At 42.0% G+C, this 14,408-nt stretch overlaps 1 protein-coding gene across 8 annotated transcripts in view; it reads right to left on the minus strand.

Annotated features, from left to right (window-relative positions):
- The window catches only part of ptprua (protein tyrosine phosphatase receptor type Ua), a 555,997-nt gene that overhangs the window by 153,252 nt on the left and 388,337 nt on the right, over positions 1-14,408 (minus strand). For 7 of the 8 annotated variants that reach the window (XM_077200103.1, XM_077200106.1, XM_077200105.1 and 4 more), the window contains one exon: positions 3,304-3,340. The exons of the other annotated variant lie outside the window; for it this stretch is intronic. In XM_077200103.1, coding sequence (XP_077056218.1) covers positions 3,304-3,340 — 37 coding nt within the window. The remainder of the gene's footprint in view (positions 1-3,303; positions 3,341-14,408) is intronic. 8 annotated transcript variants of the gene reach the window in all.

The following is a 14,408-nucleotide window of genomic DNA, read 5'->3' on the forward strand; positions in this document are numbered from 1 at the left end:
CACGCGGCTATGCCTTCGTGCCTCGGTCATGTGGAAGAAACCTTGGTTCCTCGCCCAGGGCCCAGTGCTGGGTGCTTCTTGTCGACGCGTCACGCTATCGACGGATGCTTCCCTCACAGGATGGGGGGCGGTCATGAGTGGCCGCTCGGTGAACGGTCTTTGGCTGGGGCTCATGGCAGTTGCGTCCAACGTAGTTACTTTTGGCCTTCTGTACATGAGACCCCTGCAGTGGTGGCTCGGGACCAAGGGGTTTTCTCCGAGGGGAAATCCGTTTTCGCATGATCAAGGTCACGCGGCTATGCCTTCGTGCCTCGGTCATGTGGAAGAACCTTGGTTCCTCGCCCAGGCCCAGTGTTGGGGGCTTCTTGTCGACGCATAATGCTATCGACGGATGTTTCCCTCACAAGTCGGGGGCAATCATGAGTGGTTGGTCGGCGAAGGCCAGGAATATCAGAGCAGATATCCTGTTGAGGCAGGGGCTGTGGCCCGGGGAATGGAGACTTCACCCCGAGGTGCTGGAGCTTCTTAGGGAGAACTTCGGTCAAACTACAAGTCGACCTTTCGCATCGCTTGTACAATGCATTGCCCTTGTGTTTCTCCCTCACGCATCCAGCTCCGCTTGGACTGGATGTAATGTAATAGGTGTGGTTGCCACTACACCTATACGCTTTTCCCGATATCTTTGCTCCTGGGAGCTCTGGAGTTGTGGATACTGTGGGCTCGGCCTCTGAGGGGGCCCAGCTCATAGATTCAGGTTTCTCGACCGAGGTCGTGGAGACCATACTCCAGTCTAGAGCTCCCTCCACGAGAAGACTAATATGCTGTTCTCTGCCTGGTGCAGAGAACGCCTTCTGAATCTCGTTTCTGCCCTTTTTGGTACAGTACTTGATTTCTGTAATGAATGTTTCTTTCTGGGCTATCTCTGAGGAGAGATCCCTAATTTCGTCTTCTCCGTGGTACATGAGGCTGAGGCCTGCACGTACTTGGATTTGCACCTGGTTGGTGGTAGTATTTCTTCACCCCAGATCGGGTTGTATTTCTAGGTCCCTACTAAATGTGCGGTCATTTGTGCTCCAGGCCTTCTGTCCTCCACCTTTAATACCCCAGATCAGGAAAATCTTAAATCTGTTATGCCCTGTCCGGGCTTTGGATGCTTAGGTCCACAGAGCTGCTCAGTGGCGTTTATCAGAACAATTATTTGTCTGCTTCGGGTAACCTAAGATAGGTTGCCCTGCATCTAAACAGATAATGAGCAAGTGGGTAGTTGAGGCTATCTCACTTGCTTATGAAGCGGCCGGACAGCGTTCACCTGTGGCTGTTCAGGCCCATTCTACTAGGAGTATGGCTGCCTCTAGGCTTTAATTTCGGGTGTTTCCCTTCAGGATATTTGTAATGCGGCAGGCTGGTCCTCACCTCATACATTTGTCAGATTTTATGACCTACACCTCTCCACTCCCGGGGCTAGGTTGCTTGCTTCTAGTGTGCGCAAGGACTTCACACAGAACGTGCATTTGTCTTATGGCGTAGTGGGTATGGGGTTCCCACCGCGTCTCAACGCAGCTCGAGTTCCCTTGAAAGGGAACGTCTCAGGTTACGTATGTAACCCTGGTTCCCTGAGAGGGAACGAGACGCTACCTTCTCCCGCCATACTTCCTGCATGCCCTGATCGACTTGCTTCAGGCTTTTTCAGAAGCTGTCGCGGTCTGTTTTCTGGTGTGCTTTATAGCTTCCTGGTCTATGACGTCACCGCCTATGACGTCTCGCTCTTCCATTGGACTGATTATACACGTGCTTCACGACGCAATCACGCAGAGCGTTCCCACCGCGTCTCAACGCAGCGTCTCGTTCCCTCTCAGGGAACCAGGGTTACATACGTAACCTGAGACGTTTTCATGAGCTGTATGCCAAAATCATCAGTATTAAAACAATAAAAGACCTGAAATATTTCAGTTGGTGTGCAATGAATCTAAAATATATGAAAGTTTAATTTGTATCATTAAATTATGGAAAATAATGAACTTTATCACAATATGCAAATTTTTTGAGAAGGACCTGTATGTGTTTAAATGTTTTGCCACTTGCTCAAGAAAATGCCTAGTTCTGTCATAAAACTCTAGATGGTGCAGGCTGATGTGTCCTTAACCAAGCTGATGATATTTAAAGCGTTAACTACTTGGCACAAGCTGATTGGTTCATGTCACATCTGTAGATCTTGATGCTCAACATTTAAATGGCTGGTTACATTCACTATAGCTGTTTGAAGCGCGCTTTCAGAGTTTGTCTAATACCCTCCACCTTCCCCAGCTCCACCTGTATAGATCTGTTATGGTTAATTGATATATGCTTTTGTGCAGTAGCAGCATGTCTTACATGCTCACAGCAGCATATCAGCGTGTGTATTGGTAGTAGCAAGTTCCTGTGCTTGCTCTGCAGCAGCAGCAATAATCAACAGCAGCAGCAATTCAGCAGCAGCAGCATAGCAGATCTATCCCACCAAGACCAAATACATTAACATTGTCATATCCATTACCATGCTAAAAATCTTTAGATAGTTGTCATGATAGAACTTAATATGTAGGTCTAAATCTATATATAAGTAATTAATTGAATAATATGTTGTTTAAATTCAGTGCGTTTAAAAGCGTTTAATATGTCTATAAAAGATTATAACTGTACTGTGTGCAACAAAGAGAATCACAATGCTTACAAACCGTTTTCAGTAACAACTAGATAAAAAAAATAAAAAAAGAACACGTTGTTTGTTGTATACAGCCGTGGATCAGTTGCGCACTGCAAACACATCAAATTTGAAAGCACAATGAACCTGTGCTGCATGTCCAACCTTACTGTATAGTATGCACTGCAAACTGAGTATGTGTGAACCTGGTGTTAGACTTAACCCAAAATGAAATATTTTAGAATGTTGATGCCTTCATTTTGTAAGTGCATCTATGATGCTTAAAAATGTTTGGGTAGGTAGGTCACCATGTTTTGGAACAGGGCCAGTTTACTCCTTCCTTTTAGATTTATCTTAGTTGTTGGTCTGTTCATATTATGTTGCCTTACTATGCCAAGCTTGAATGAGAAATGATAATGTAATATTTCAATCACAATTCTGGGTGGATTGTGCCCAACTATCACTACTTGCGAGACTGCCATATTAAGGTAACAAATATGCTTTCATCGCTTGCCAAAGTGTGATTGAGTCCTCAACAGGGACATTTAGTTAAGCATTGATGTATATGCACTATCATTGAGGCATACCCTTAAGCATGTAAACAGTGAAGATAAAGAATGAATTACCTTTACGAGCGATCCGAATGCAGTTGATCCTGGTCTCCTGAGGGTAAAACAGAGAGTTTATGCGTTATCAGGGCTATCTGAGGGTGAGAGGAAAATGTGTGTGTGTGTGTGTTTGTGTGTGTTTGTGTGTGTTTGTGTGTGTGTGTGTGTGTGTGTGTGTGTGTGTGTGTGTGTGTGTGTGTGTGTGTGTGTGTGTGTGTGTGTGTGTGTGTGTGTGTGTGTGTGTGTGTGTGTGTGTGTGTGTGTGTGTGTGTGTGAGATTTATGTGAATATCTGACTAGAAATCCCAGACGCAGTCAGGAATAAATTGAAATACCTAAATTGATGACATTTACTAGAAAATTAATGAGAATATATGCTGGACATGAAGGCTCAGTCCAATGAGCAAAAAGTCATCATCCTAAATTAAATAAAACATCATAAGTGACAGACTTGAAAACCTTTACATAGTCCGCAACGAACAAACAGCATTTATCGCATTTTTAGTTCTTTGTCAGATCTATGTTGCGTTAAGTTGTTTGTTCTGCTCATGTTCCTGAGGTTCTGTATTATGAAGATTTGAGTTTGTTTTTTGAAAAAAAAATGCTGCACTTAGATCCTGTTTCATCTCTGCTGCAACCATCTTATGACAGTAGGAATGTACATCACAAGAACAGACAATATACTTGGGCACATAGCAGAGATAATCTTATTTCTATGGCAAGACTGGAAAGGCTTTATGCGTTTCATTTTCAAGCAAATCTCGATAGAGAATGTACAATAAGTACATTCATATAAACATATATCACAATAATTTCAGTCGGTTTTTCTGATCACTGTTAAATTATTTGTAATATTTTTATTAATTCTGTGAATTTAAAGAGTGTTTAATGGCATTTTAATACGTTACGTTACTTTTAAATGATAAAAAGTTAGAGATTTTTAATTTGTTTTGGGAAAATTTCAAGGAACAAAAACAGTTTTATACTTCCTTACAACGATTGTGGCAAGGTCCATATTACACAATTGACCTATGGCTAAGCCACACCCCCAAACACGATGAGCCAATCGCAGTGCGCATAGCTCCCAATACACTCGGACATTCTCTGATTCCACGTCCATTGAAAAGCATTGCAGTTAGTCAGTTTTCATTAGTTTTTATAGGTTTTTTCTTGTAATTTTAAGTTTAAAATGGTCAAACGGTGTGCATGGAGTACATGCAACTCCGACACTAGGTATCCCGAGAGGCTGGGCGATGGTGTGTATTTTTTACCCTTTCCCAATTAAGCCACATCTCAATCGAGATAAGTGTCTGCTCTGGATTAAGTTATGCGGAAGACCACAACACACACTAAACGTGGATAAATTAAACAAGGATGTCTACATCTGTTCTAAGGTAAGTCAACAACGTATTTGAGCGTAATCTTTAACATCTCTAACGTAACGTTAGCCTAACATTACAAAACGTTAACATTAGCTTCTAGCTGAATTTGTACATCATGTCACTTAGCTTCATTAACGTATCTGTAAATAACCGAGATAACAAATGTTAGCAATGTTGTGCTGAATGATTAATGTAAATACTGTAGCACCAAACTAACGGAGAGGTACTCTTGGTAAAGATGGTAAAAAGGCTTGTCCTGGAAACATATGCAACTTAGACCAGTACATATTTAATTTGATCATGAACCATTAATTACATATGGAAGCACAACATTTTAGATAACTTTCTACCAAAACAACTGGGGAACTTTGTGGTGTTTTTTTCAGCAAAACATGTAGCCTTTTCACTCCTCTTCAACATAACTAAATATAGCGCCTGTCACCAAATGTTGACTGTTTGTCCGAGTGAGTGGAGGGGGCGTGTCTTAGCCATAGGTCAATTATGTCAAGAATACACTCTTAATGTTACTAAGGTAATGGCCCAGTCAATGAAGAAGTTAGAAAATGAAATATTAGAACTTTTAAGTAAAACAGCTTCTACAGATGATGGTGATTATTTTGAAAACAGTAAATCGAAAAAAGCACAAGGGTAATTTGTTCGCATTTTCAAAGTTTTACACAAATAGATGCACCATCTTTTTTCAATTTAGAAAGCAAAAATGGTCAAAGTCGTGTCATTCACTCATTACAGTCTGACAGAGGAAAATAGCTTACCGAGCCTAGTGAAATACATAAGCATGCTGTTTTTTTCTACTCAAATTTACACAAATGTGAATTGTCTCAAAGAGAAAATGAAGACTACTTTTTTGTAATGATCTTCCAAAGATTGATGAGGAGTCTAATACAATGCTTTAAAAATCTCTGTCACAAAATGAATTACAGTATACACAGCTATGATGAGTAGAGCCCGACCGATATATCGGCGAGCCGATATTATCGGCCGATATTGGGCATTTTCATAACTATCGGTATCGGCATTTAAAATGGCCGATAAATTAATATTTTAAAAAATGCGGCATGCTGTGATTCATGTAAGGGTGGCGCTGCCAATAAAGCACCTAAAAGTTGTCACAAAGAACTGGCAAAAGCAATTATATGAATACAAAAAAATATACTGAGGAGACATTTTAATTGTTTAATAATAACAAGTGTTTTCAGTCATTGTGGGCTGCAAAGATGAAGTTGACGATGCTGGGGTGTCCCAAAGCCAACTATGGTCGCAAGTTCCGCCGTTACCAATAGAGTTCAATGGAAATTGCGATCATAGTTTGCCAACGATGCTTTTGGAAAACGCACCCCAGACTGGCGATCTTTGAACGTGCCAGAGAGAAATGCACATTTCATACGGATTATATAAGCAGAGAGCAGTCTGTCGTTTTGAATTGTTCTGTTTAAAAGTAGACATTTCAATATAGATATTTCTCAGATCTATATGCTGAGTTTCAGTTTATTTATGAGCTATTATTTATACAGCTGTTGCGACGTGAGCAATAACGGCCGCGTCCGGTGTAGACAGTGTTAAAGCTCATTCTGCCTATAACGCTACGCTACAACATCAAGCAATATTCCAATAATTTATATAATTATAACAGTTTATATAGGGCCATATTTGCATTAAGAGTATAGCTTCACGGTACATTTTGCTTAAGTATTTAAAATAGCATAAAAGTACTGTACATATGTAATTAAAAACGTTTTCGTTATGATATTATTAATTTTACTTTAGTAAAAAGATCTGAGTTGTTCCTCCACTGGTAGAGATTAGAGGAATTAAGAATAAAAATAGAAGATAATAAGGTTTTTCTTATTGACACATTTGATATATTTATTGAAGTTGTTTTATATAACGTGACTAAATTAAAAGACAAAGTCGTTAGTGAAGATTATGCAACAGTATTTAGAATATAATATAATATAAGATGCAATGCAAACTAGTTTGGTTACAGCTCAAATGTATCATTCTCATTCTATCATTCCCCCCGCCTCCATTACATATTTGTCACACAAGTGTTTGATCCCCACATTTGAGTGATCATTGCAAAACTTTTCTATATTTATTCTGTTTAAATACTGTGTATTCTATATACAGTACCCATCAAAAGTTTGTACACACCAATAGCAAAGTGTGTCCAAACTTTTGACTCGTACTGTACTATAATACACATAAATATAATTGCTACTGTACACAAATAATATCAGGCTTTTTTTTATCGGTATCGGCATAGGCCCCCAAAAATCCATATCGGTCGGGCTCTAATGATGAGTATGGAAAAATGGAAAGACTCCTCGTATTGATGGGATTTCTGTTGCTTTTTTATGAGATTTTATGGCCAGTGATTGGGGAATATTTATTTTTGGTTCTTAATGATAGTTTAAACAAAAGACTCTTACCACTAAGCTGTAGACGAGCTGTTATCACTCTGGTGACTAAGAAGGAGGATCTTCAAAACATAACTAACTGGAGACCAATATCTCTTTAATGTGCAGATTATTAAATATTATCAGTCTCTAGCTACAAGGTTAAGCAAAGTTTTGAGTCAAGTAATAGATTCTGATAAATTATTGTATACAGAATAGGTCAATCGTCGACAATATATCATTGGTCAGAGATGTTCTAGAGGTTGCAAGGCTATCAGATGTTAAATGTGGTCTGATTTCGTTAGACCAGGAAAACGCCTTTGACCGTGTAGAATATGCATATTTGAGAGATGTTTTAGAAGCTTTTGCTTTTAGTCAGAGTTTTATAAATATGATTGAGGCTATGTATCATAACATTGAGAGTATACTCAAAGTCAATGGTGGTTTGAGTGCTCCTTTTGAAGTTCAGAGGGGAGTTAGGCAAGGATGTGCTATGTCATGAATGTTATACTCCCTGGCCATTTAACCTCTACTTCATAAATTATAAGCACCTTTCTGCTAATACTGATGATGTAATTGTTTTATATCTAGTGCTGATTATGTAAAAAAAATTGGAGATTATTGTTAACCGTTTTAGCCTGTTAAGCTGCAACCCCACTTTTGAAAAATCCCCAGAAATGGCATACCCAAACTAAAACAGATACAGTTCATGAACCCTTTGTACTAAAAGCACAAGTATGATCTCATTTAAAACCTGACACCTGGCAGTTTATTGTAAATGTAGAATTAATTATTGTCATAATGAAAAAAATAGTTATAAATAGCTTCAAAGTTTTGTAAAGTTATTAGAAATTTATTTTTTATGAAACATCTTCATGAAAATAAAATTGAAGTTGGCATTGTATCAATCTATGAATGCACTGCAGCTAAAGCCACATGTCTGACCATGTTATATTTAAAATCTGAAGATGACAAGTCTAAAACTCTGTATTTAGTAAAATGTTTTTCAAGATCACGTCATGTGACTTTATTTTGATTAGACTCTAAAATGCAAACTGATGTTTATTGTAATCTTCTAATTACATCACCGCATTTGGGTATAAATTCAATAAATATTATTCCAGTCTATATAAATCTGACGTAAACCTATGAGAATATATATTTCTCCAAATCTGCACATTTTTGAGCTGAAAGCCCTGAGGGACGTTGTTTTGTCAAGCGCTGTCATGACGACCTTACAGGAGTTTTTTTCTGAATGAGAGCGGCTGTATCGACTCATTTTTTGATTACATAACTGTCACTATAAGTTTCTCAGAATGCAATAGTGGTCAAATACTGAAACTTGAGTCTTATATCTTTTTTAAAGATGTATAGTTTGTCAAGGTAATAACTTTAAATCTGATAGTAACTTTGAACTATAAAAAAAAAAAAAAAAAAAAACGCATCAGTGTGCCGGCGCTCTGGCAACAGTTAACAGGTTAAAGAGAAAATTCAGCTGCAAAAGTCAACTTGGGAAAAAGTGAGGCCCTTTTAATGGGTGATTGGGAATAGAGGACCTCCCAATTTAGCTGGAGGCTTAATCTGGAAGAAAGGTGGATTCAAATACCTTGGAATTTTTTTAGGCAATGATGACTTTGTTCAAAAGAATTTGGATTGTATTTTAGAAAAAAATCAAAGGACATTTACAAAAATGGAAATGGCTACGTCCACAACTGTTATATTCAATAACCTGGTGAGGTCTTCTCTATGGCATAAACTGTGTAGATCCGCCTGTTGGACATTTATCAAAGCTTCAAGGAGAGGTGGTTAACTTTTTCTGGAACAATTTGCACTTGACACCAAACAGTGTTCTTTTTCTGCCAAGAGATATAGGAGGTCAAGGCTTGTTTAATCTTATCAGCAGAGGAGCAACTTATCGTTTACAGTTCATTCAGCGGTTACTGATGAGACCTCAAAGTCTAGTGTCAAAGCCATGAGCTCAAACCATTTTACGGGGTGAATGGAATGGGACTTCATGCTGCACTTTTCTTAATGGATCATACTTTTCTGGATTTAACTGGACTGCCCTCTTTTTAAAAAAAGTATTTTTAAAGTGTGGATACTTTTGAAACATCAGTGGACAGAGTCAGCAACATATATTCTTTTTTTTTTTTTTTTTTTTTTTTGGTTGCTTGAGGAACCTGTGGTTTTGGGGAGTCATCTTGATGTGTCAGGAGATGACATGTCAAGGCTAACATACTTACTTGTGTCAAAGAAATTACTACAATTGAAGTATATTGTTGACAAAGCAGGACCTGGACTAAAAAATGCAGAAACTGTTGCTGCACATCTAGTTTTAAGATCAGTGAGATTTTCTAGAAAGTTTCTGGACAAACTGGATGGGGTTTAAACTCCAAAGAAAAAAACTCTACTTGAGAGATACAGTATGGGTGATATTTCTCCTGATGTTTATTTTTTTCCCCAGACATCGGAATTATACCTAATCTTGAAAAATCCACTTAAAATAGTCCATTGTTGTGTTTAAATAAAAATCAAAATATTGATTTTTGTACAGTTAAAGGAAAGGTGCTATACGAATTCATTGATTAATTATTGTCATAATTAATAAACATGCATTAAAAGACAGAGCTGACAAAGTGTGGAGAAACAAATTAGGAGTGATAGAGGAAATTAAACCAGAGTGAAGAGTACTAAACAACCACCATTGACTAAAAGGGCAGGATAATTTTGCATGGTGCAATAGCTGTTTTTTTTTGTTTTTTGTTTTTTTTACGTAAATGAATCCCACTATAAATGATAATTGTCCTCTCTGTTCAGAGAGAGAAACAATATTCCATTGTTTTATGAATTGTGACAGACTTTTCCCACTCTTTAATCTATTAGACTTTTTATTTTCTTTATTAGGGATTTTTTTTTTTTTAACAAATCAATGTTTTATACTGGGTTTTAAGTATAGTAATGTACAGAAATATGGATGCCAATTAATGAACTTTATTGTTGGGCAAGCCAAACTTTCGATTTATATTTCCAGAAGAAATAAAATAGAACAAAGAAATGGACAACACATTGTATCAGTTTTTAAGAATATGTTCAAATCAAGAATTCTTGTAGATTTAAATTATTAAAAACTGATAAATGCAATCAATGTTTTTACGATTGAATGGTGTTGTGAAGTCGGTATGTGTTCTGTACTAAATGAGTTGTTTTGTATGAATTAAGTTAGTTTAAATTATGCAGCGTGTTGTGTTTTTTGGGGGGATATAATTGTTTAATAAAATGTTTGTAACACTCAAAAACGACTAGGTTACTAACGTAACCTCGGTTCCCTGAGAGGAGGGAACGAGTATTGCGTAAGTAGCTTACGCTATGGGAAAACTCCTTTTCTCGAGAATACTGAAGTCTTTATGTAAAACGCATTGCAGCTGCACAGCTGACAGCAATGAACGAAGGAAGCTCGGTCATTGGCTGTGCTGCGGCAACTTGCTCGAACCAATGACGGTGCGACTCTGAATGCGCGACCAATGAGCGCGCTTCGCGCCCGCGCGCGTCAGAGCCCGTCAAGATGGGCGTGGCCAAGAGCTATTTATTGGGCGCCCCGTCATGAGAGTTCTTTAGGTTAAAACGACTGAAGCGAACTAACCAAGCACAAGCACGGCAGCTTACGCAATACTCGTTCCCTCCTCTCAGGGAACCGAGGTTACGTTAGTAACCGAGTCGTTCCCTTTCGAGAGGTCTCTCCTATTGCGTAAGTAGCTTACGCTATGGGAACACCATGCAAAACGCCGTGCATGCTGAACTTCGCCTTATGATAGCCAGAGGCAGGTGTCTGAGCTGAAAAGCAAAGTTATCATCCAACTAGCCGGCAGAGGCGAGCTTTATATGTGGGAAAAAATACAGAGCGGCTAGAAGGCGCTCAGTGTGACACAAGCACATACATAATCTAGATACGAACTCGTAGTTCAACTAGCATCATGCTGATAGTACATTGGAATGCAATGTCGGGACCTGTAGGTTGTAGAACCTGATAAATGTGGACGGTGAGGCCCAGCCTGCCGCCGCACAAATATCCTCGATCGGTATCCCGCTCGACCATGCCCAGGAAGAAGCCACACTCCTGGTGGAGTGTGCTTTGACTCCCCAGGGGCATTGAAGTCCCTTAGCTTCATAAGCCAGTGCTATAGCCTCAACTATCCAGTGAGAGATTCTCTGCTTTGAAACGGCGGAACCTTTCGTACGGCTTCCAAAGCATACAAACAGTTGTTCTGTCTGTCTGAATAGGGCAGAACGCTCCAAATACACTCTGAGAGCCCTAACGGGGCAGAGTAGATTAGCGTCGTGTTCGTCTGCTGGAGACGACAGCGCAGTTAGGGAGATAACCTGTGCTCTGAAGGGAGTGGTGAGCACTTTAGGAATATACCCGTGTTTCGGTCTAAGGACGACCCTGCAGTCGATAGGTCCGAATTCTAGGCAGGCAGCGCTTGTCGAAAGCGCGTGCAGGTCGCCCACTCTCTTGACGGAGGCGAGTGCCAGCAAGAGCGCAGTCTTAAGTGAGAGCTGTTTAAGGTGCACGGTTCGGAGTGGTTCGAACGGGGGCCCCTTAAGAGCGTCTAGGACAGTAGCTAGGTCCCAGATCGGCACTGAGGGGGGGCGTGAAGGGTTCATCCTCCTAGCGCCCCTTAGGAAACGAATAATTAGGTCGTTTCTTCCCAATGGACGTTCCATTACAGGGTCGTGTGACGCTGTGATGGCCGCCACATATACTTTGAGCGTGGAGGGGGTGCGGCCCGCCTCCAGAAGCCCTTGTAGAAAAGCGAGTACGTTCGTAATCTCGCATGTTTCAGGGTTCAGGCCCTTGGCATTACACCAGTCACTGAACACTTTCCATTTCTGAGCATATAAGCGTCTCGTGGAGGGCGCCCGCGCCTCAGCGATGGTTTTTAGTGCTCCGCTTGTGAGGTTCCTGGGAACCCGTTGAGGGGCCATGCATGAAGGGCCCACAGATCGGGGCGGGGATGAAATATCATCCCGCTGGCCTGACTGAGGAGGTCTGGCCTCAGTGGAATCGGCCGTGGTGCAGATTGCATTTGCATCAGATCTGGAAACCATGTTTGGTTCTCCAGAGTGGGGCTATCAGAAGCACTGCGTTTTGCTCCTCTCTGACCCGACTGATGACCTGTGGCAGCATCGCAATCGGGGGAAAGGCATGCAAGGGGCGGCTCGGCCAGCTCTGGGCGAGTGCGTCCGTGCTTTTCGTGAAGAAAAGAGAGCAGTGCGCATTCTCCTTGGAGGCGAAGAGGTCGATCTCCGCTTCGCCAAAGGTTTTCCATAACCACTGAATTGTCAGCGGGTTGAGAGCCCATTCTCCTGGGAGAATCTTGTCTCTGGATAGCATGTCTGCCCCCTGGTTCAGGGCGCCTGGCAAGCTCGACATGAGTCCACCCTGGCGATTTATTTACGACACTACCGTCATGTTGTCCGTTCGGACCAGGACGTGTTCGTTTTTTAGATGTGGAAGCAGGGCTCTGAGAGCCAAAGCGACCGCTTTCATCTCCAGACAGTTTATGTGTAGGCGCTTTTCCGGGTTTGACCAAAAGCCGGAGACAGGCCTGCCCTCGTAAAGGGCCCCCATACCTATTTTGGAGGCATCTGTCATTATCATCTTTCTCCTTGTGTTCACACCCAGACTCACGCCTGACTGGTACCAGTCGGCGGCTTTCCAGTGCGTCAGGGCTTTTATACAGCCGTGGTTCGCTCTGATTAAAAGGTGGCCCGAACGCCACGCGTGAGTAGGGACGCGGCTCTTGAGCCAGCGTTGGAGAGGGCGCATATGCAACAATCCTAGCTGGAGTACGGCCGATGCTGAGGCCATGAGACCGAGCATCCTCTGAAACCGCTTGACGGGGGCGCGCGCGCCCGCCCTGAATGATGTTGCAAGGCGCTGGATGGTGAGCGCGCGCTCTGATGAGAGACGCGCTGTCATTTGCATCGAGTCTAGAACTATTCCCAGGAAAGAAATCCTCTGGCTGGGAGATAGTATGCTTTTTGCAAAATTGATTCTTAGACCCAGGCATTCTAAATGGCTGATAATCCAAGATCTGTGTGTTATTAACTGACTCTCTGATTGTGCTAGGACCAGCCAATCGTCGAGATAATTCAGTATTCGCACTCCCCTTCGTCTCAAGGGGGAAGTGCTGCATCCATACATTTCGTGAATGTACGGGGAGCCAGGGACAGGCCGAACGGAAGTACTGTGTACTGGTAAGACTGTCCCTCGAAAGCGAATCTCAGAAACGGCCTGTGATGAGGCGCTATTGGAATGTGAAAATAAGCATCTTTCAGATCCACTGAGAGAAACCAATCTCCTGGGCGTACTTGCGCGAGGATATGCTTGGTTGTTAACATTCTGAACGAGCGAATCATTAGTGCTTTGTTCAGGTGTCTGAGATCTAGGATGGGGCGGAGACCGCCATCCTTTTTCGGGACGAGAAAATAGCGTCTGTAAAAACCTTCCTCGCTCATAGAGGGGGGAACAGTTTCCACAGCGCCCTTTTCTATTAGTTTGCGCACCTCGGTGCGTAGAACATGTGAACACTCCTTTCTCACTTTCGTCTCGACCACAGTCGTAAAACGTGGTGGTCTGCGAGCGAACTGGAGCGAGTATCCGTGCTTTACTATATCCAATACCCATTTCGGCATATCTGGAATGTTTTCCCATGCCGCTGCGTATACAGATATGGGCTGAATACAGGCTAGGGGCGGGCCGCTGTGACGTAGGGACCCGGCCAGCGAATCGCCTGAGCTCGTAGCTCTCAGAGGCGCGGGCACGTGTGTGATTACAACAGCGCGCGCCGTGTCTGTAAAACTCGCAGCCTGAGCTGGGGTTGTGTTTGACACTGTAAGGACAGTGTTTATAAGTGGGGGTGCATAAACAGTGGTAGGCACACTCGTCACTTTTATAATGTTTCCCGCTTTTACTGGGGGTGAATTTATAACTGTGTGAACAGTGCTTGTGTGTAGTGGTGCGTACATGACCGTAGGCACGTGATCTACATTCATGGGGCGCGCAGCCTGAGCTGGGAATGAATTTGGCACTGTTTTGACAGTATCTGGGAATGCACACTTTGTGGACATGTGAACCCTTAGTGACACAGGCTGAAAAATACTCTTTTTGTGTTTTCTGTGCGTCGCCGTAAAAACGGGGTTCGTTTGCAGGTGAGCGAGCTCTTTGACTGGCCTATTGACTGCTGTATGGACATATCCAGCCGCCTGTAAGGGGACTGGGTAATGTTTGAGCTTTTGCAGAGAGAGTGGTCCGGCTTTTGCAA

The sequence above is a fragment of the Siphateles boraxobius genome, unplaced genomic scaffold (assembly GCF_051911475.1).
Source record: "Siphateles boraxobius isolate OS27281-9 unplaced genomic scaffold, OSU_SipBor_1 43, whole genome shotgun sequence".
Taxonomy (NCBI): Eukaryota; Metazoa; Chordata; class Actinopteri; order Cypriniformes; family Leuciscidae; genus Siphateles; species Siphateles boraxobius.